Source organism: Pantherophis guttatus, chromosome 5 (genome assembly GCF_059756535.1).
Source record: "Pantherophis guttatus breed Tessera chromosome 5, ASM5975653v1, whole genome shotgun sequence".
NCBI classification, from domain to species: Eukaryota; Metazoa; Chordata; class Lepidosauria; order Squamata; family Colubridae; genus Pantherophis; species Pantherophis guttatus.
In genome coordinates, this window is record NC_142067.1 from 9,307,591 (window position 1) to 9,330,794 (window position 23,204).

Genomic DNA, 23,204 nt, shown 5'->3' on the forward strand with positions numbered 1-23,204 from the left:
TAGAGCACTGCACACCAGAACAACTAGACACAAGAACAATTTTTTCCCAAACGCCATCACTCTGCCAAACAAATAATTCCCTCAACACTGTGAAATTATTTACTAAGTCTGCACTACTATTAATCTTCTCATCGTTCCTATCACCCACCTCCTCCCACTTATGACCACTTATAACCTTGTTGCCGGTATCCTTAAGATTTATATTGACTTTGACTATCATTAAGTGTTGTACCTTATGATTCTTGATGAATGTATCTTTTCTTTTATGTACTCCGAGAGCGTATGCACCAAGACAAATTCCTTGTGTGTCCAATCACACTTGGCCAATAAAGAATTCTGTTCTATTCTATTCTATTCTATTCTATTCTATTCTATTCTATTCTATTCTATTCTATTCTATTCTATTCTATTCTATTCTATTTTATTTTATTCTATTCTATTCTAAAGTGAAGGATGCCGTATTTTCCGGGTGTTGCATCACATGTCCAAAATATTCTAACTTTCACTTTTGATGACTTCCCTTGGCCTTCCCAGGTGGCTTATCATCTCCTCATTTCTGATTTTGTCAACCTAATTTATACGTAACAGCCGCCTGTAAATCCACATTTCAAATGCTTCTAGTCTCTTCAAGTGGCTTTCTGTCAAAGACCAACTCTCCACTCCGTAGAGCAGGATAGAAAAAACAAGCCTGATTTTCAATCTTAGGCTTATGTCGTTCATTTTGAAGAATGCTGTTCGAGCTTTCTCTGTCCTTGTCTCTACTTCAGTGGTCATGTCCCAGCTTTCATGTAAATTTGAAGAAAGGGGTACCGTTCTCTAAATTGGCCCCAGCAGTAGCTTCCCTGTGGCCTCCTTTTTAATTTTAAGATGAAAACGGATGACAATTCCAGCTGTTAGCAATTTCTTGCAAATTACTGTATTCATCCCCCAAAAGAAAATAACTGTGAATACAAGACAGCTCCCCATCTAAAGAAAGCTTAGATGGGACATAAAAGGAAAACAGACATATGTAAATGCACACGGAGTATTCTGTATGCCGCCTGTCTTACTATCTCCTCAAATCCCACAGAAAGCAATCTGGAAGAGATTTCCCTCCCAAATGATTATTCATACACCTGAATAAGGTAAAGGTAAATGTTCCCATCGCACATATGTACTAGTCGTTTCTGACTCTAGGGGGTGATGCTCATCTCCGTTTCAAAGCCGAAAAGCCAGCGCTGTCCAAAGACGCCTCCGTGGTCATGTGGCCGGCATGACTCAATGCCAAAGGCTCACGGAACGCTGTTACCTTCCCACCAAAGTGATCCCTATTTTTCTACTTGCATTTTTTACATGCTTTCGAACTGCTAAGTTGGCAGAAGCTGGGACAAGTCACGGGAGCTCACCCCATTACGTGGCACTAGGGATTCGAACCGCTGAACTGCCGAACTTTTGATCAACAAGCTCAGCATCTTAGCCACTGAGCCACTGTGTCCCTGATACAGTTGAATGCATGCCTGCAAAAAGCTTGTACAGTCTTTAAGGCAGGGGCGTCAAACTCAAGGCCTGGGGGCCAAATCCGGCCAGCGGAGTGCTTAGATGTGGCCCGTGGGACTGCCCTGGAAACAGTGATGGACTGGCCCATGGTGCCTCTGCCAACCGAAAACGGAGCTCGCAAGGGCCGCTCGTGGCCCTCCTTGAGTTCCATTTTCGCTAGCAGAGGGTTGCAGGAGACTGTCGCAGCCGAAAATGGAGCTCGGGAGGCCATTTTCACTGGCAAAGCGCTCGGGCCGCGACAGGCACCGCCCCAACATGAGTGACATACTGGCCACGCCCACCCTGGAAACACCCACCCCGGCCCCCTGAGGTCTAACACAACCGTGATGCAGCCCTCAATGAAATCGAGTTTGTCACCCCTGGTTTAAGGGGATGGGCCAGGATGAGAGACCGCAGTTATGCTACTGACTGGCCCAGTCGTTCTTTGCGGCCTGACTTACTTGCACAGCGGTGGAAATTCTCCGTTTGCCACCCAGAAGGGCTGGAGAAAGGCAAGGCATAAATCTGGCAAGTATATAAATATTGTAATGACATACACATACTCCTAAAGAAGTCCAGACAGGATAAAAATAAAGTTTTATTAAGGATTAAAACGAACAGTTTATGAAATATGACGCAGCATCTGGAAAAATATACATGCTAAAATTGTCTCTCTTTCTCTTATAAATACACAGAGAGATTGGAGGAACCTAATTTCATCATGCGTAATAATAAGTTTAAGGGCCTCATTACCAGCAAGCGAGCATAAATAAGACTGCTAAACTGGATTGGATGGCCTGTTTTGTCTGCTCCAAATTTGGGTAGAAATTGTGGCAGAAAGCCATGAAATACGAGAGTCATTTTTCTGACTTCTGTTTGCAAAACCCGAAATGGTTGACAAAGACTATGCAAGAAAATGTATGCATCTTTATTATTCCCAAATAAGTACAATCAGGAATCAGCACACAAACACAGATAGTCCTCGACTTACAACAATTCATTTAGTGACCATTCAAAGCTACAAGGGCACTAAAAAAAAATTACTTATGACCATTTTTTCCACACTTACGGCTGCTGCAGAGTTCCCTTGGTCACATGACTACAATTTGAATGTTTGGCAACTGGATCATAGTTTGTTCTGCCCCAGCTATGGACCCCAAAGAACGCAGCACACACAAAGTCTGTACAAATCTTAATTTACTAAATTAAATCAGTCTTTTTCAAATAAAGGCTGTTAATTAACTTTCTTTTCAAATACAGATTTTTCCCCCTTTTCCCCCCCTCCTCCCTAACCCCCCTCCCCCTCCCCTCCCCCCATGGCTTCTCCAAGATGAAATCCAAATTGATATCACATTATATAATACTTTACCACCCTTTTATACCACCCCCTATGTGCTAAACATTTCTTTCTAACATTATTATTATAACCCCCGTATACTATACATTTCAAAACAACATTTGGCTATAAAACTATATAATAGATCGTAATTTGGCATTTGTTCTACTCATAATCTACCCATTTCCTCCACCCCCATACATATATCTCTTAATTCAAATCTTTTAAGTATATTAATATCTAAACATAACATCCATTTTCCTAAACAAAGCAGTCACTAACCTAACCTATCTCCTTGTACCATATCAATTTTATTTCACCCACTTTCCTGCAGGTCTACCATACATAATATGTTTAATATCTTTATTCTTCTGCCCGTATCATTAAAAGATATTTCCATATGTAAATAAAATCCTGAAATGACTTTAAATTTGTATTCCATATAGTATCTTCTGTAATGTCTTTCAACTAGATTGTTAATTCCATCGACCATGTTAGGGTAACATCAAGTCCTGCTTCCAACCGTATATTCAGTATCTTCAATTACCATCTGCCCCCATCATTAATAAGTATTTCTGTATATATAAAAAAACCCCGAGTGACTTTATATTTATATTCCATATGGTGTCTTCTATAATGTCTTTTGTCTAGATTATTAATTCCAACAACCACGTTAGGGTAACAGCCAGATCATCTGCATGCCCCAATTCCATAGTTCTCTTGGCTTATAGCTCAACATATACGTAATCCATTTTTCAAAAAGTCCAGTATAGAAAGTTCCAATCCGCTCAATCATAGGTCATCTTCCACATCCCAAAAACACCAGCATTGCAGAGATCTGTTATTCTTCTCAAAATAGTATAAGTCTATAAGTTTCACAGCCTACAAGAATCCAAAGAATAAATAATCATAATCTTACTACGGTTGGCAGAAAGCCCAGAAGCAATTTGCAGGAAACTGATAAGAGAACTAAGATCAGGACGCGAAGGAGAGTGAACGAAGTTGTTCCCTGCAAATTGCCTCAGTCGTTGTCCTTCCTTAAATAGGCTAAGGGAGTGGCCAATTAGCCGCAAGCCTTACTCTTGAGGAGACCTCCTCCTGAGGAGCCACTCCTGCCTTTTGGCAGCTCTGCGCGCCCGTGCATCGAGAAGAGGCTCCACCCCTGCTTCCAATCAATGGAGAAAACCTAAAGAAGGTGGATATTTTTCGGTATCTGGGATCCCACCTACAAGGCAATGGCGACGTCAATAGTGAGGTGCGAGCAAGGGTGAATGCAGGCTGGGTGCGTTGGCGAGAACTCACCGGTGTGTTATGTGACAGACGAGTGCCAAGCATCTCCAATCTAAGATTTACAAGACAACCATCCGCTCTGTTGCACTGTATGGCACTAAATGACCACAGCAGCAACCACAGGGACCGAAAGCTCTTTCTATGCCATGGAAATGCGAATGCTCCATTGGATATCGGGCATCTTGACCACATCACAAATGACACCATTCAAACAATATTTGGGTGTGGCACCAATTATAGAGAAGATGAGAGAAGGTCGATTCCGCTGGTATGGACATGTCCAGAGAGCGAAGAAGATTTTCATATAATCGTCAAGGGTTGAGATCTACTTCAGGGAGAATTTGCCTCGGGAACTCTTAATTTCCACATATTTTTTTCATCCGAGCTCAACATTTTTTTGCAAACCAGATTGCGCCTATCAAGGAGATGGGCAGATAGAATCTTTTTGTGTGTGTGATCCAAATGGAATTCTTCCATAAGGAGAGAGAGTGCGATCTGCAAGTTTCTACTTGTACTCTGATGAGGCTTCATTACCTCACAAAGTACCAGGCCTTTGTTTTCCTGAGATCAAAGGGTTTTAAATTAATCTTTTACTTAAGCCTCACTCCATTATTTCTGGGCTAAATTTTGCTAGATGGAGCTAAAGGCTTGGTTTTGCTTTCAGAATCAGAATAACAGAATTGAAAGGGGTCTTCGAGGTCATCTAATCCAACCCCCAGGTTCAAGCTCAGGGCAAGGACCCTCTTGCCATCTTAGACAAATGGCTGTCGAATCATTTCTTGAAAACTTCTAGAGATTCTAGCCATTACATTTTTAAAAATATTCTTTCTTTCTTTCTTTCTTTCTTTCTTTCTTTCTTTCTTTCTTTCTTTCTTTCTTTCTTTCTTTCTTTCTTTCTTTCTTTCTTTCTTTTTTTCCCCTCTCTCTCTTTCCCCCTCCCTCTCCTGCTCTCTCTCATTCATCAGTTCCAAACAATTAGACAACCTTCATTCATATGTATAACATCCTTAGATCTAAAGTTTTTCTTTGTTTCATATACACACAATTTATTTATTAGTTCAATTTATATGCTGCCCTTCTCCGGAGACTCAGGGCGGCTTACAATGCGTTAAGCAATAGCCATCATACTTTTGTATATACCTGCTTAGTAGGGCTTTCGGCCCCTCCTAAGCGGTGTTCTTTTTTATACAAAGTCAGCTTATTGCCCCCACAATCCGGGTCCTCATTTTACCTACCTCGAAAGGATGGAAGGCTGAGTCAACCTTGAGCCTGGTGAGATTCGATCTTGCAATAATTGCAGGCAGCTGGTGTTACTTAACAGCACTTTAGTCTGCTGCGCTACCAATCCCTATCCTTCCTTCCTTCCTTCCTTCCTTCCTTCCTTCCTTCCTTCCTTCCTTCCTTCCTTCCTTCCTTCCTTCCTTCTCTCTCTTCTTCATCAGTTCCAAACAGACAACCTTCTATCTATAACCTTCTAAGATCTAAAGTTTTTCTTTGTTTCATGAACATACAATTCTCTTCCTTCCTTCCTCCCTCCCTCCCTCCCTCCTTTGTTGACTCCCGGTGCCCGCTGGACAGATTCTTCCATTTTCCTTGGCAAACTTTTTCAGAAGTGACGTGCCATTGCCTGCTCCTTAGGGCTGAATAGCCCAAGGTCACCCAGATGGCTTTGTGCCTGAGACAGGAACTAAGAGTCACTGTTTATTGTTCTGTTTACAGTATTTTTAAGTCACCTACATCACGCCTTCCACTTCCAGTTCCCAAGATTGCCCACCGGCAGAGGCAGCCAAAAAGACATTGTGATAAAAGATCTGCAACATATTCTCGACTCCACCAAAACGGACATCAACAAGTATCTTTTGTTGGGAGTATGCTTCCAAAACAGACAGATAAAGGCTGGCCTGGGATACCCTTCCTGACATATAAACTTATCCTGGGCTTTTATCACGACGGCTGAATCTGGCTTCAGGTACATCATCCCAGGTGCTCTGTCTGGTCCTGCCGTTTGTCACATCATCACCTATCAAAGACTGGCAGTCAACCAGAGAATATGGCACCATCACTTGAGGTGCATCTCCAGGCCAATTAACATCGCCACCTATGCAAAAGACCCCGGCAAGGGAAGGAGATATCAATCTCTTTCCGTCTTAAGTCCTGAATTGATGAGGCTGAAAGGACAGTGTGTGAGGACGTCTTGATTTTATCACTCACCAATGTTCTGTCTCTGGACAGACGACTGGGCAACTCACCAAACAAGACCGAATTAAGCTGAAAACCGAGAGCGGCATGTTATTCACTTGCTGAACAGTTGCTCCGATGCAGATCTTTAGTGAGTTTTCTTCCATCTTTTTCAAAATGTGGATTTAAACTACAGGTAGTCCTCAGACTTACAATGGTTCATTTAGTGACCGTTCGAAGTTAGACTGAAAAAAGTGACTTAATGACCATTTTTCACACTTAAAACCATTGCAGTACCCCACATGGTCAGGTGATTTATATTCGGGATGCTTGACAACGGGCTCACATTTATGACGGTTTATTGGTTCGATTTATATTTATTTATTGGTTCGATTTATATGCTGCCCTTCTCCGGAGACTCAGGGCGGCTTACAATAAGTTAAGCAATAGCCTTCATAATTTTGTATATACCTGCTTAGTAGGGCTTTTGCCCCCCCCCCAGCGGTGTTCTTTTTTATACAAAGTCAGCTTATTGCCCCCACAATCCGGGTCCTCATTTTACCTACCTCGGAAGGATGGAAGGCTGAGTCAACCTTGAGCCTGGTGAGATTTGAACTCGCAGTAATTGCAGGCAGCTGGCAGCTAAGTGCTACTTAACAGCACTTTAGTCTGCTGCACCACCAAGGCTCCTATTGCAGTGTCCCAGGGTCAGGTGATCTCCTTTTGCGACCTTCTGAGAAGCAAAGTCAATGGGGAAGCCAGATTCACTTAACAACCGTTCAGTTACTAATTTAACAACTGCAGTGATTCTGTTAACAAATGTGGCAAGAAAAGTCGTAAAATGGAGGAAGACTCACTGAACAAATTTCTCACTTAGCAATACAAATTGTGGTCGTTAAATCGAGGACTACCTGTATAGCTTTGGGTCTAAAGTTTGCTATGGAAATCCAAGATTAAGGGTGAATCTTGTTACCTGTAGGAATTCTTCAAACCAGTCGTGGGATTCAATTTTTTTTACTACTGGTTCTGTGGGTGTGGCTTGGTGGGCATGGCTTGGTGGGCATGGCAGGGGAAGGATACTGCAAAATCCCCATTTTCTCCCGATCAGCTGGGACTCAGGAGGCAAAGAATAGTTGTGGGCGGGGCCAGTCAGAGGTGGTATTTACCAGTTCTCTGAACTACTCAAAATTTCTGCTATCGGTTCTCCAGAACTGGTCAGAACCTGCTGAATACCACCTGTTAGGATATGGTTTGAGCCTAACATTTGTCCAGGCAATATATGTGTTCTGTGACTTTAATCTGAAAATGTATTATGTGACTTTAATGCTGAGTCATGCTGTAATTAGGTAATGATTGGTTGTGAGAATATTTAAGCAAGGTACTGTAACGTATTCAGTCTGCTGTTGATGATGAAGCTGCTATGCTATGCTGCCATTGAGAGGAGTTGTTATCTGCTAATCATCGTTGGATGGATCTGCTACCATCGTGGTTTGTGAACCAGAGTGAGTTTGTTATTCTAACCAACTACTGTTTGTTGGGCAAGAAGATTCTGTAACGACTGGACTGATTTACTGGCAAAGACTTGGAATTTGTTTAAAGATTATGAGACTGTTTTTCTACTATAAAGTAAGCTTTTGATAAACCAGTTTGCATAACTCTTATTCATCGCTCTCAGCAACGTTTCCTTGTGCATTTACTCTGCTGGTTGGTAACACAACAACAATATCCTTAACACCACCTCTGCTTCAAACTCTTCATTTTGTAGGCAGCTGGTCCTCTGACAGGATCAATATCGATCCTCAAAAGTTTTCTGTAAAAATATCTCCACTTCTGCACCCTTTACCCTTCCAACCCACTCTTCTTGTGTCTCCATCCCTGTTCTCCCTCACCAGCTGAGTTAGCTATTCCAGAAAGATGCATAAATTATCATAAAAAGCAACGGACATGATTAGGGGACTGGATACTAAAACATATAAAGAACGGTTGCAGGAATTGGGTATGTCTAGTTTAATGAAAAGAAGGAGTAGGGGAGACATTATAGCAGTCTTCCAATATCTCAGGGGCTGCCACAAAGAAGAGGGAGTCAAGCTATTCTCCAAAGCACTTGAGGGCAGGACAAGAAGCAATGGGTGGAAACTAATTGAAGAGAGAAGCAACTTAGAACTAAGGAGAAATTTCCTGACAGTGAGAACAATTAACCAGTGGAACAACTTGTCTCCAGTAGTTGTGGATGCTCCAACACTGGAAGTTTTTAAGAAGATATTGGATAACCATTTGTTTGAAGTGGTGTAGGGTTTCTTGCCTAAGCAGGGGGTTGGACTAGAAGACCTCCAAGGTCCCTTCCAACTCTGTTAATCTGTTATGTGCTTTGGTTCTAATTATTTGGCTGCAAATGCTACAACTGGTGCTGCTACTATGCCTCTAATGATACCGTTTCAGTAATAGCAGGTTCAATACATTTAATTAATGGTATCTATTAAAAACCTTTTAAGATTATAATCTTGAGAGGACACAAGGTCAATACTGGATAGAGGACCACTTGGAAATCCCAAACCCATACATGATGGTGATTGATGATGATGATAATGATAATTATATAGTTGTCCACCAAGATTGGGGAGCTGTAGAACTGAACTTGACATGAAAGAGACTATTTTAACTTGAGCACTTCCTCCTCATCAGCCGAGGAATGTCGTTGGCGGGAACCAACTTGAGGACATATAAATTCCTTCTATGACGTGGGATGGAGCCTTTTGAAGGATACAATCCCAAATAAACCAACTTAGATTGAAGTTTCTCAGGAAAGGCAAGTCTATTTTCTACTCCTGGAAGCACATTTGGCAAAAATTGGGTGGCTCCTGGCTCAGCTTCCTGCCCAATTGGGAGACCAATTTTTTTGTATCTTGCTTTGGCAGGCAAAGGCCTTTTTTATTTGCTAAGAAGCTTTCCAGTTGATTTACTGCTAAGTAGCATTTATTAGTTTATTAAATTTCAATTGATGTATTGCTTCACCAAATCCCTATTTCATTTCTAATTTTGTCATTTTTTAAATTCAATTATATTTTAACTGTTGACATTTAATGTTTTAATTATCCTCTGGCTAGGTTATTTGTAATCATTTTTTGTGGGTTTAGTAGACCAGAGTTCTTCAACTTCAGCAAATTCCAGATGGGTGGATTCCAATGCCTACAATTCGGGGAGTTGAAGTTCAACCAGTTTATAGTTGTTGAGAAACATTGATTTAGACCAGCGGTGAAATCTGGCCGGATCTATCTGGCTCGTGCGAATCTATAGCACCGGCGCTGGAAGGCTCCACCCACCCGCTGGGATGTCATTACGTCCCATTTTTGATCCTCTGCGTATGCGCAGAAGAGGCCCGTACGCTCCCATTCCTGAACCGCTAGTGAAGGTAAGAGGATTTCACCACTGATTAGACGTTATTTTTTTTGTGTAGAAAGATAACGTATGAAATAATGAAGAAATAAATAGGGGACCCTCTGTACCTCCATAGCGAACCGAAGGGATTAAGTTAAATTTGACACCAGTTAAAGCAACTTCAGTCTGGTACTGTCTTTTTCTAGTCAAGGGAAGGAGGAAACCTTTTGTAGATGGGTCTACTTGTGAGCAAGTAAGAAATGTGACTACGGGGGATCATGCAGACCAGTGGTGGGTTCCTCCCCGTTCGGTCCGGTTCGGCCGAGCCGGTAGCGGTGACGATATGACGTCACCGAACCGGTTCTCCCCCCCGCCCTCCCACCCCCTCACGTTATTCTTACCTTTTATTTGGTCCCACCCCCAATCTATTGCTGCCTCCTGAGTCCCAGCTGATGACTAGAGGAAAAAAACTGTTTAAACTCTTGCTGCGGGGCTTCAAAGGGCCATCCTACAGCTGATCAGTGTTAAAAGCAAACAAATGAGTCGGGTCGTAAGTGCGAGGACTGGTCGTAAGTGCGAGGACCTTCCAGAAATGACTGACCAGCTAGCCATGCCCACCTAGTCACATGACTTCCAAACCACACCCACAAAATAAGCCACGCCCACAGAACCGGTAGTAAAAAAAATTAGAACCCACCCCTGATGCAGACATGAGATTTCACTTGATGAAGCTTTCTTGAATAAATGTGGAGATCATTAAGATGTGAGCTATCACTTGCACTGTGATATTAGCCTAGCAAGGTAATCCAGACAAAAGTAAGACCTAGAAGGCCTAATTGAACTATATTGTAAAGATACATTAGCACAGGGGTGTCAAACTCAGATTTAACAGATTAATAGAGTTGGAAGGGACCTTATAGGTCATCTAGTCCAACCCCCCCCGCTCAAGCAGGAGACCCTACACCGTTTCTGACAAATGGCAGTCCAGTCTCTTCTTGAAAGCCTCCAGTGATAAAGCTCCCACAACTTCTGAAGGCAACTTCTGTTCCACTGGTTGATTGTTCTCACTGTCAAAAAAATTCTCCTTATTTCCAGGTTGAATCTCTCCTTGTTCAGTTTCCATCCATTATTCCTTGCCTGGCCTTCAGGTCTTTTGGAAAATAGCTTGACCCCTTCCTCTGTGTGGCAGCCCCTCAAATACTGGAACACTGCTATCATGTCTCCCCTGGTCCTTCTCTTCGCTAGACTAGCCATGCCCAGTTCCTGCAACCGTTCATCGTATGTTTTAGCCTCCAGTCCCCTAATCATCCTGGTTGCTCTTCTCTGCATTTTTTCCAGAGTCTCAACATCTTTTTTATAGTGTGGTGACTAAAACTGGATGCAGGATTCTAGGTGTGGTCTTACTAAGGCTTTATAGAGTGGTATTAAACTTATACGTTGATATGGACCATAGGCTAGTCTGTCTGTCTGTCTGTCTGTCTGTCTGTCTGTCTGTCTGTCTGTCTGTCTGTCTGTCTGTCTGTCTATCTATCTATCTATCTATCTATCTATCTATCTATCGGTAAAGGGTCTCCTCGCACGTATGTGCTTGTCATTCCTGACACTAGGGGGCGGTGCTCATCTCCGTTTCAAAGCCGAAAAGCCAGTGCTGTCTGAAGACGTCTCCGTGGTCATGTGGCCGGCATGACTAAACGCTAAAGGTGCACGGAACGCTGTTACCTTCCCACCAAAGGTGGTCTCTATTTTTCTACTTTCATTTTTTTATGTGCTTTCAAACTGCTAGGTTGGCATAAGCTGAGACAAGTCACGAGAGCTCACCACGTTACACGGTGCTGGGGATTCAAACCGTTGAACTGCCGACCTTCCGACCGACAAGCTCAGCGTCTTAGCCACTATATATATATATATTCTTGCACAACCTTGGCTTGAGTGGGAACCCCAAATTATTTTTCTAACAGTTCCATGACGGTTGTCTTGCCTGTGACTCTTCCCCAAGATCATTCCCAGACACCTGAACTGTGAGCAGTTACTTTTAACAAAAAGTAGTAATTCTTGGCCTCGCGTTAACATCAGAAATCCATGCGAGATAACATTTTTCACATCGGGATGTCCTGCCCCACGGAGAGGAAACAGTTCCTGCTCTACCACATAAATAAACAAGTCTTAAGAGGGCCTACATCCAAAGGGGTCATTCTGAGACCACCCAAGGGGGCATCCGTGCGCTTTAAATCTGCAAGCTGAAAGCTGGTTTGTTTACATGCCTCAATCTCTCACGGTAAAGCAGCTAACGGAGAGAAGAAGGCTACTCACTTGTCAGCAACTGCTTGCATAAACTCATCCAGCAAGTCATCGTACTGTTTCCCACGAACTCGCTTATGTTTGAGGCCAATGTAGAGCGGGTCATTCAGGAGCGCCTAAAATAGAGGAAGAGAAAACAAACAATGTCTGCTTAAAAAAGCAGTGAGATATTTTTCTCCTGCCAGATACAACCCTTATTCCTGCATTAGCAGGAAAAATTGATGATTTATTTTCAGCTAACCCCAAGTAGTAAGGTTTTGTGTGGTGGCTCAGGTTGGGTGACATCGAGAATGTGAGAACAGGAACCTGGCTCATAAAACACCTCTGTCTTTACCTGGGAATAAATGGAATTGGGTTTCCTGCCTGAGGAGCGGGTTGGACTAGACGACCTCCAAGGTCCCTTCCAGGAAGGATTTGCAAGGAATATAAATCCTTCCATTCCCCACTGTCTTGTCAGAGCTGAAGAAGCTTCTTGGATGAGAAGCGAAAACGTCTTCAAAAGAAAAACAAAACAAAACAAGAAAGTCCAGTTGTCTCCTGGAAAAGCACTTTTGAGACAATATTCCTGCAAATTTAGTGCTGCGGTGTCAACATCTGGATAGAGATGAGCTTTAAAGTGATGCAGGCAGAGAATATTCATGCTTTAAAACCTTTTTTAGAGCATCTGAAGTCCTGCGCAGCCATACTAAAGATGAACTACAAAGAGGTCCTTAGTTTCATGAAAGCTGTCCTTCAGGTGTATTTATTTTCCGCTCCAGTCCTTTGACTTTTACCGTACAAATGGTACCGTTTAATGCACAGTCTTTTCACGTTCCTGCGTAAAATACGAAAATGGGAATTGCCTTTGTGAAATGTACCGTTTGATTTTAGATAGATTGATGAGAAGATACGTTTTTCTTGATGTTGCTCTTGAATTTTTCCTTTGTAAAGCAACGTTTATAAGCATAAGCAATTGAAACTTTTAATCCTTATTAACCTCTTTCAGATTTGCTCCTTTTTTGAGGCTGGTCCTTTTATGTTTTTCTGAGGAAATATGGCCACTGTGTATACAGTCGTCCTTGCTTCTGTGTAAATAAAAGAGCTCCCTCACAAAGCAAGGCAAATGTGCGTCTCGGTTACAGAGTAATATTAATCCTCTGTTCAGATTTCAGTGTAACAACGAAACTGTGGAAATATTATCCTTCCATGCATTTCATGCCTCTCCATTCCTCTCCTGCCTTGAATAATAAGAGCAGGCAATTAGCAATTTACTAGATAAGACCAACCTTTGACCATGTGGGAGGAATGTGTACTGAGGATGTTACCTACTTGGGTAATGAAACGTTTACAGAAAAACAACAAAGCTCAGGAAGTACCAAGGACCCAACAGAATCTGGCCCGTGAGGTGCTTAGATCTGACCTGTGGGCCCGTCCTGGAAACAGCGAAGGACCAGCCTGTGGTGCCTCTGCCAGTGAAAATGGAGCCCGGGTAGGCCACAACATGGCTGCAGGAGGCCATTGTGGCCAAAAACGGAGCCCAGGCAGGCCGTGCACAGCCTACCCGAGCTCCGTATTTGCTGGCAGAGGGCTGCAGGAGGCCGACGTGGCCAAAAATGAACCCTCGATGTGATGTAGAACTGGCCATGCCCACCCTGCCCTCCCCCGGACCCCCCGAGGTCAAGCACAACCCTGATGCGGCCCTCAATGAAATCGAGTTTGACACCCCTGCAATAGAAGATAATATTTGTAATTCAGGGTTGAACTGTAAGGTTTTGGTGCTCTCTCAGCTGGGTTGCTTTCTTGCAGACGTTTCCTTGACCCAGCATCATCAGTGCACTGATGATGTTACCTAGTTGGGTAATGAAATGTCTACAAGAAAACAACCAAGCTCAGGGAATACCAAGGACCCAACAGATTTTAATTAGTGTCAAAATTTAAATATGAAGAATGTCTGCTTAAAAGAAATGCTTCAATCCGAGCTCAGTTTCCATTGCAGGTAGCCCTCGACTTATGACCACAATTGAGCCCAAAATTCATTAAGTGAGTGTTGTCTCATTTTATGACCTTACTTGTCACAGTTGTTAAGTGAACCACTGCGGTTGTTAAGTTAGTAACACAGTTGTTAGAGTGAAACTGGCTTCCCTATTGAATTTGCTTGTCAGAAGGTTGAAAAAAGGGGGAATTACAGGACTACGGGACACTGCAATTGTCATAAATAGGAACTTGTTGTCACGCGTCCAAATTTTGATTAAGTGCGAATGGGGATGCTGCAATGGTCATGTGAAAAACAGTTATAAATCACTTTTTTTCAGTGCCGTTGTAACTTCGGTGAATGATCCCTAAATGAATGATTGTTAAGTCCTGTACTTGATACGCGAGAGATGCCAGATGCTTTGTCCATGTGTCAACTATGCTCAAATCAACTAAAGGATGGAGAATGGACCAGTAGTGGGATGCTGCCGGTTTAACAACGGTTTGGTGATCGCACGTGTGCGCAGTTTTAGAAATACAAACCTTCTGTGTTACCACTTGGGAGTAACACAGCTGTTGTGGTCCGCCAGCAGCCTGAGGAGCTGGCAGCAGAGTCGGACAGTGAGGAGGCTGAGGAAGAACATGGGCAAGTCCTGAAGGCTGAGGAAGGCCCGGATGAGGGCTCTGCATCGGAGGCAGAGATGGGGCCAAGGCCATCGGGGAGTGATGTGCGGACTTCGGAGCCTCCAGAGGCTGACAGTAGAGAGGCAGAGGAACAGGAGGAGCCTGTTCCTAGTGCACATATGAGAAGAGCTGCCAGAAGGCAGGAGCAGCTAAAGCAGAGAGGATGACTCGGGAGTAGGGCCAAGAGATGATTGGCCCCTCCCATAAGGCTTAAAAGACCAGCAACGGCTCTTGCCCAGTTTGCCAGAAAACAACCGTTGAGAGATTTGCTTCGTGTTTGGACGTATTTCTTTCTTGTCAGTATATTCTGTTCCTGAACTTTTGCCACAAAAAGCTTTTGGCAGTTTGCCTAATTATCCCAAGATCAGAGATAAACTGAAGAATGGTGTTTTGAGAACTGCTTTCATTTAATTTGGAATATGCTGAGAATGAGTTAATTCTCAGCTGTTTTAATAAAATCTGTTTGTTTTTGGAACTCTTTTGCATTTAAAATTAACTACGTGGGCCTGGGTCACAACAACAGGTGAGGCGCAGCAATCTGCTCTGCCACGCCAATCAGCTGAAAAGATAAAGGTCAGTAAAGCGCAGGGGCAGGGGGGCGGGCCAACCTGATCGTCGGAGCAAACCGGTTCGCTCCCAGCTGATCGTCGGAGCCACCGGTTCCATACCAGTAGAATCCCACCCCTGGAGTGGACGCTGAAGTCCTGTCCATTATCTTGCCTCATTTGATTGACACATACACACCCAAGTCCCAGACACCACTCCACAAGGCCCTGTCTTGTAATCCCAGTCTATGTACACAGACGCATAATTCATACTTTTGACTGAAATATTATTTTTTCCAAGACAGCCATAACTCCGGCCATTAACTAATGATTCATAGGAAGCACTTTTAGTTTAGCTCGGTGGGAAACAGGATTCTGGACCGCATACATGGAAACAGAAGCAGATGCAAAGACCAGGGGACAATTAAACAGACTGGATGACTAAGAGGAAAGCGATTTGGGTCTCAATCAATAGGCTGATTCAGCCGCACCGAAAACGGGGGACGGTGAAAACATCTTTCCAAGTGACACATTGTTCCCACAGTTTCTCGCTGACATTTCACATCGTTTTGGTCGTTGTTTTCCCAAACAGCAAAAGGCACAGCTGTGTTTCTACACCAGGAAACCTAGAAGGGGATTCCCTGGATTGAAAGTCAAAGGTCCTCTCTGCTGTGACGTCCACTGAAGACAAGGCTAGGATTTTTTTTAACACGGTAAAGGTAAAGGTAAAGGTTTCCCTCGCACATATGTGTTAGTTGTTCCTGACTCTAGGGGGCAGTGCTCATCTCCATTTCAAAGCCGAAGAGCCAGCGCTGTCCGAAGACGTCTCTGTGGTTATGTGGCCGGCATGACTAAATGCCAAAGGTGGTCCCTATTTTTCTACTTGCATTTTTTACCAGCTTTCAAACTGCTAGGTTGGCAGAAGCTGAGACAAGTAATGGGAGCTCACCCTGTTTCGCAGCACTAGGGATTCGAACCGCTGAAGTGCCAACCTTTCAATCGACAAGCTCAGCATGTTAGCCACTGAGCTACCACGTCCCCCTTTAACACTACCTTTAACACTACCAGCTGCCTAATTTGACAAAACCCTCACATTGATTAAGGGGATTTAGTCTTGCAATTACTGCAGGAAGCCAATAAATATTCCGCAATCTCTCAAAGGTGTTGTTTTTTTCCAAGTGGCAACTGGACTTTCTGATTTTTCTCTGAAGACGTTTCGCTTCTCATCCAAGAAGCTTCTTCAGCTCCGACTGGATGGTGGGGAATGGAAGGAATTATATTCCTTGCAGATAGCAGCTGGTCATTTGCGGGGGGTTTTTTGAGAGTTGTTGAGGCCACTTGGAGATTTATCTGTGTCATCGGGGTTACCTGAGTGGTACTAATGGTTCCTGTAATCTGCAATTTCTTCTTTCTCTCTGGAATGTTCATACTCCTATAAGAAGTTAGCACCCACCCCTCTCCTAGGAAAATGAGATATTCTAGGAAATATTAAAAAGGCAGAATATTTCCCCTAAAAGAGAAATATAAATTTTAAGACATAAACTCAGAGCTTCAGCTCCCTGACCCCAGCAGATACTCTGGTTATTTACAAGACAAAAGGCTGGGCCAGCTTATATACAACACAAAAGACATGGCCCTCAGGACATGATAGGATTAGCTTTCACTGAAGATCCAAACCAGGACAAAGCCATTAAGCCATAATAGGAATTGCCCAAAGCACCCTCATTACATCATCACCCAGCAAGATTCAACCAGGCCTGGGACACAGACAGCCTACAAAGTTGGCAAAGACCTCCCGTCCCCTGACAGCCAATGGGATACATTTCTTGTACAGGAACAGGAAACTCTAAGGCAGGGCCCAAGAGAGTATATAAATATATCCCTCTCTCCACTCCATGTGCTCTTTTTTTTTTGCCCAGGATCCAAAAAACCCATGTGGTCCTGTCCACCATTAAATCATCTTTCCAAGCAGTCTCCATGTTTCCAGTGTCTTTCTCCCCACTTGGAATTGAACCCAGATGGATATTTCTTCCAACACTCCCACACCAAATTTCATAGCTAGAAATCTGTAGAGATTCTCAGTTATCCAGGCTATGGTTGTCCCAAAGGTGCTTTTTTCAAGAGGCAACTGGACTTTCTTGTTTTTCTCTGAAGATGTTTCGCTTCTCATCCAAGAAGCTTCTTCAGCTCCGACTGGATGGTGGGGAATGGAAGGATTTATATTCCCTGCAGATAGCTGGTCATTTGTATTTTTAGAGAGTCGCAGAGGCCATTTGGAGGTTTGTCTGTGTCCTTGAGCGACGCGGTAGCTCAGTGGCAAAGATGCTGAACTTGTCGATCGAAAGGTCGGCAGTTCAGCGGTTCGAATCCCTAGTGCCTCATAACGGGGGTGAGCTCCCCTTACTTGTCCCAGCTTCTGCCAATTTAGCAGTTCGAAAGCAGGTAAAAAATGCAAGTAGGAAAATAGGGACCACCTTTGGTGGGAAGGTCACAGCGTTCTGTGTGTCTTTGGCATTTAGTCATGCCAGGCACATGACCACGGAGACGTCTTCGGACAGCGCTGGCTCTTCGGCTTTGAAACGGAGATGAACACTGCCCTCTAGAGTCGGGAACAACCAGCACATATGTACCAGGGGAACTTTTACCTTTACCGTGTCCTTTGGGGTCACCTGAGTGGTGCAAATGGGCGTGGAGCCTTCTTGGAATTGCTGAAAGGACTGTGTTGTGGAGCTGTGCTTTTTTGCAGGATGTTTTTTTTATCTTGGGTCCCTTCACTGTCGAACAGAGGCGCAGGCTGTTGGGGATGAGTCAGTGTGGTCTGCAGCTCAATCTCAAATCCCAATGGAAATTATGGTCCCAATTATGGTTGTAAGATGAGCTCTATCTGTAATGGCCTCCCTATTTGCCACAACCATAGCTAACTCAGCGTTGCTCAACCTTGCCAACTTTAAGTGGTGTGGACTTCAACTCCCAGAATTCCCCAGCCAGCCATGCTGGCTGGAGAATTCTGGGAGTTGAAGTCCACACCTCTTAAAGTTGGTAAGGTTAAGAAACTTTGATCTAGTTCACGGGTGTCAAACTCGCATTGTCACGGCCTTGTCACATGACATATTGCGACTTTCCCCCCCTTCACTAAATCGGGGGTGGGCGTGGCCAGCGAGTGACGCATCCAGCCTGCAGGCCGTGAGTTTGACAGCCCTGATATAGATGAACCTAATCTTGATCTTTGCTTTCTCTTCCTCAATTTTAAGACCCTAGTAAACTTTGTCCCAATATCAAGGTTGCTGATTTTTACTTTATTTACCAGCAAACCTGATAAACAGCCAAGCTCACATCTATCTGGCATGCCGTTGTTCTAGTACAGGGGTAGGGAACGATGGTCCTTTTATGACTTGTGGACTTCAACTCTGGTGAAGTCCACAAGAAAGGAGCTCTGGTGGCTCAGCAGACTAAAGCACTATTATTAACGTCCACTTACATCTGCTGCCTGCAATTACTGCAAGTTCAAATCTCACCAGGCTCAAGGTTGACTCAGCCTTCCATCCTTTCTAAGGTAGGTAAATTGAGGACCCAGTTTGTGGGGGCAATAAGCTGACTTTGTATAAATATACAAAAGGATGAAGGCTATTGCTTAACACATTGTAAGCCGCCCTGAGTCTCCGGAGAAGGGCGGCATATAAATCGAATTTAAAAAAAAAAAAAACTCCCAGAATTCTGGGAGTTAAAGTCCAGAAGTAGAAGAAGACTGACAACTGCACTGTCACATACTGTGAGGAGTGTTTTTTTTACGGATAGACTCCGTTTCCTGTGTACATGCAAAGTTACGTGCATTTCTCAGTTGTTAATAAATGATGCATTTCTGGCTCTGCTTTCCTGCACTTATTAACAGCCTTGAGTTCTGTTCTCCATTTGGAATTTTCTTTTCTCAGCCCCTTCTTCACAATAACCTGAACATCACCCACTGAATTTAAACATTTCACAAAAAAAAAAAAAAAAATAAATGAGAAAAAGCCATTAAGAAAACTGCATGGCCTTGTCAATTACGGTGATTCACTGTTTCATTTTGTGCTTTGGGAAAATGGCCTTTGATTCTTACAAGTACATAATTTTCTGCTTTCTGCTGCTCAAAACAGAGACAAGAGCATGTTGGTTTATTTTCATTTTAAAGTTGCAAAAGTAGAAGTTCTTCTTATCCAGCTGGAATCCTTCTTTTGATCTGTTGAAGGTTGAACTGGAAGAGGTCCTGAATTTATTGGCTTTCCCAGGATCTGCTAAAATGTTAACACGTGGATCTCATGCAGAGACAGATCAAATCTACCAGGTAGATTAAGGAAATAAAATCTGGTGTGGAGAACTTGAATAGAGCAACCTCTTTCAACTTGGTGTGCTCCAGATGTTGTGGACTTCAGCTCCCATACTTTCGGCTGATTGTGAGTTGGGAGAGTTGAAACTCCACACATCTGCACAGCACATAGAAATGGATACACTAAGAGGAACAATCTCCCAAGACTAAATATCATGAAATAGCCAACAAAACTTCCAGAAAAAAAGTATTAATTTGTGAAACACAGTACTACTTTGTAGAATTTGCTGCTGCAGATGGGAAGACCACAAACGTAGATTGACTTCCTTCCTTCCTTCCTTCCTTCCCATCCCGCCCTCAGGATGGCAAACATATTCAATATACTTTCCTCCTCCTATTTTCCCCACAGCAACAGCCCTGTGAGATGAGTTGTGCCAAAAGAGAGGGACTGGCCCAAGGTCATCCAACTGGTTTTCATGGCTAAGGCAGGACTTAAACTGTTGGAATACATGTTGGAATGTATTTTGCATTAAAACAACTACAAGAAGTATTCAGCCAGTAGATGGCAGTGTTTACAACTTTGGATCTATGGTATATACTCTATGTTCTTTTTGCTCTAAAGTAGAATTTCCTGTTTCCTGTTACAGTTAAACAGTTGAGCAGGAAAGCACATGGTGACTGTATTCTTTGTTTGCTCTGTGGTGCTATATTATATATATAATATAGAAATTCTAACACAAAATCACAGTCTCTTGCTTTCTAGCTGAGAGCGTCTTAACCACTAAACCAAACTGAGGATTTTCCAAATTCATGGTGGATTAGTCTAGGAAGAACTGTAAGTCATTATAGATGATGTGATGAATGAACAATCATCAATAATGGAATGATTGGGGCCTACTGCAATGAATTAGTGGCTTGCAAAATCCTCTCAAGTAGGGAAGATTAAATTCTCCTTTTTATCTAAAGTTCAAAGGAATCTTAAAGGACAAAATTGCACCCTTTTTAATACTTGGGGAGGTGTTGGGTTAAGGTGAAATGGATGAATTAAGTGTTTAAGACCTGAGACATCTTTCCTCTAAGGCAGGGGTTGGCAACCTTAAGCACTCAAAGAGCCACAAAGGTCCTAACCAGAAGCCCCCCATTCAATTCTGGAGCCGACTAGAAATCTGGTTTCCCCACCATAGAGTCTCCTCATAGCACGGCATCCCTTTTCCTCTACCTGTCCTAACCAAAATCTTTATCAATTGTAGAGCCAATTGGAAAACCTGCCCCCTGCCATAGAGTCTCCTCCTGGCGCACTATGCTTCCCCCCCCCAACCGGAAGCGTCTCTCAAAATTGTGGCGCCGACTGGCGACAAGGAGCTGCAGCAGAGGGATGAAAGAGCCACATGCGGCTCCAGAGCCACGGGTTGCTGACCCCTGGACTCTAAGGAGTAACAGCCTTAGGACACAAATGGGGCATTTCTGTCCCACACATGTGGGCCTACCTCCCATCTTGATCGCTCCCCATAGATTTTCTGTCTGCTTCCCACCCTCCTGGGTCCCCCATATGTGAGGGCTGGATGAGGATCAGGAAGGAGAATCAACTGATCACCCTGTGGCCTCGATATAGTTTAAATATATATCCAGTTTTTGAAATTCTGAGAGATATTCCAGCTGACACTGTTTCTCATTTTTTCTTACTAGAGGGTGGTGAGACCATAATAAGCTCTTTGTAAGATCTCTGGAGAAAAAGCTTGATAGAATCGTAATAAAAATTGGATTGTGGCTCCAAATAAAATTGCGATTATTTAATTATGCGTAAATCACAACACTCAACCTTTGCTTTGTCGTTGTCAGCACTAGGATAAATGCATCTTGACGTGCTGATGTGTCGTCTTATTGTTTCAACCAGTAAGCGACCAATGTTTACCAAATAAAAACGCTTTATTTTAATGAAGAGCATTTTGTTAGCTAAGTTGATCACATCAAATAGCACGAGGTATTTCTTGGCCAAAAACAAAGGGGGTGAAGGGAAAGATACAGATGTCACTTCTGGCATGGGCTTCAGCTGTTTGGATTGCATCCTTTTTGCAGTTGAAGACCAGAAAACTGCTAACAGATGCAATCCGTTCTCGTATCATCGCAAACATTAGGGTGTGTGCAAACTGACAAAACACTGAAATTAATTAGGCTTGAATTCTTTATTTGGCGAAATATGATCTCCTCTGGTCACGCAAAGGGATGTGTGCATTTCCTTCTGACTAGCACAGGAAAAGTCAAATCTTTCTGATCGACTGGAAAGTTTTTATCGGAAGCTTTCATGCTGAAAGATTGAGATGACCCCTTTTGGCTGCAGTAAGTTAACCATCATACAACTTGTTGAAATGCTTTAGGCAATTTCAATTCTTCTAGTCCAACCCACGTTCAAGCAGGAGAACCTATTCTATTCCAGACAAATGGTTGTCCTATCTCTTCTTAAAAACCTCCAGTCCTGGAGCATCCACAACTTCTGGAGGCAAGTTGTTCCACCGATTAATTGTTCTCACTGTCAGGAAATTTCTCTTTTATTTCTAAGTTGCTTCTCTCCTTGATTAGTTTCCACCCATTGCTTCTTGTCCTGCCTTCAGGTGCTTTGGAGAATAGGTGGACCCCCTCTTCTTTGTAGCAGCCCCTCAAATGCTGGAACGCTGCTCTGATGCCACCCCGAGTCCTTCTTTTCATTAAGATCATAGGCATTGACATTTTCATTAGGATCATAGACATTGACCTACACCAGCCATGATGGTCAATTTAGGCTTGCAAGATTGAATCTGGTCAGTCACTGGGACCAGAGATTTACTGCTCTGAGCTTTCGTGCTCGTGCTGGAGCCCATCTTCAGGGAACTTCTCTCTACTGAATATGTGCTATTCTGTGAGTCGTATTTACAGTAGTGGCCAAAATTGTGGAAACCTTTTGGGAAAAAGGTTCCCACCTGTATTTTTGAGGTTTGATGGCTAATAACAGCACTTTTTTTTTTTTTTTTTGCAGTTTCAAGATAATCCTATTCCACTGCTGGAATGGCCTAGGAAGAACCCAGACCATAACCCAATTGAAAATCTATGGAGCCGACTAAAGAAACTTGTTAGTCAGAAGCGACTCAGCAATAAAACCCAGTTAATGGAAGCTATCATTCAATCTTAGTTTCATATTGTAACAGCTGCAGAACTAAGAGATTTGGGTCACTCCATGAGAAGACATTGTAAGGCCGTAATTCATGCTAAAGGTTACCCAACTATTAGCTGACATGGTGATAATTTTTGTATAACTCATTTTTTCTCTGGTGATCATTTTTGTATATCTTGTTTTTTCTACGTGTTTCACTTTTCTTCTTTATACTGTAACTGCTATTCTAATAGCAAATCCTTCATCAAAGTTATTTCATTACATTCTTGATTAAATTATTTTTCCATTGATATACTGTATAATTTTATGGTACTACTCAAAAAAAAAAGTGGTGTAATTAGCTAGTTTTAGAAAATACACTTTTCCCAAAAGTTTTCCACAATTTTGGCCACTACTATACGTGGTGTCTTCCTATTGAGTGGCGTGTTGATGGCTGGCAATTGGCTGTTGTTTCCTTACGCTGCCAAGCCCTCAGGCTCCTGATAAGTGGTAAATCAGCACTCTGACAAGGGCTCCGTTTCCCAGGCTTTAATAGTTTCCCTGGCTGTTTTTGTGCCTGCCCATCCAACAATCTCAATAGCTGCG

General features: G+C 43.1%; 1 protein-coding gene across 2 annotated transcripts in view; it reads right to left on the minus strand.

The window, feature by feature from the left end:
• Window positions 1–23,204, minus strand: part of ME3 (malic enzyme 3) — a 131,411-nt gene that overhangs the window by 29,755 nt on the left and 78,452 nt on the right. For both annotated transcript variants that reach the window (XM_034407279.3, XM_034407329.3), the window contains exon 7: window positions 12,005–12,108. In XM_034407279.3, the coding sequence (XP_034263170.2) occupies window positions 12,005–12,108 (104 nt within the window). The remainder of the gene's footprint in view (window positions 1–12,004; window positions 12,109–23,204) is intronic.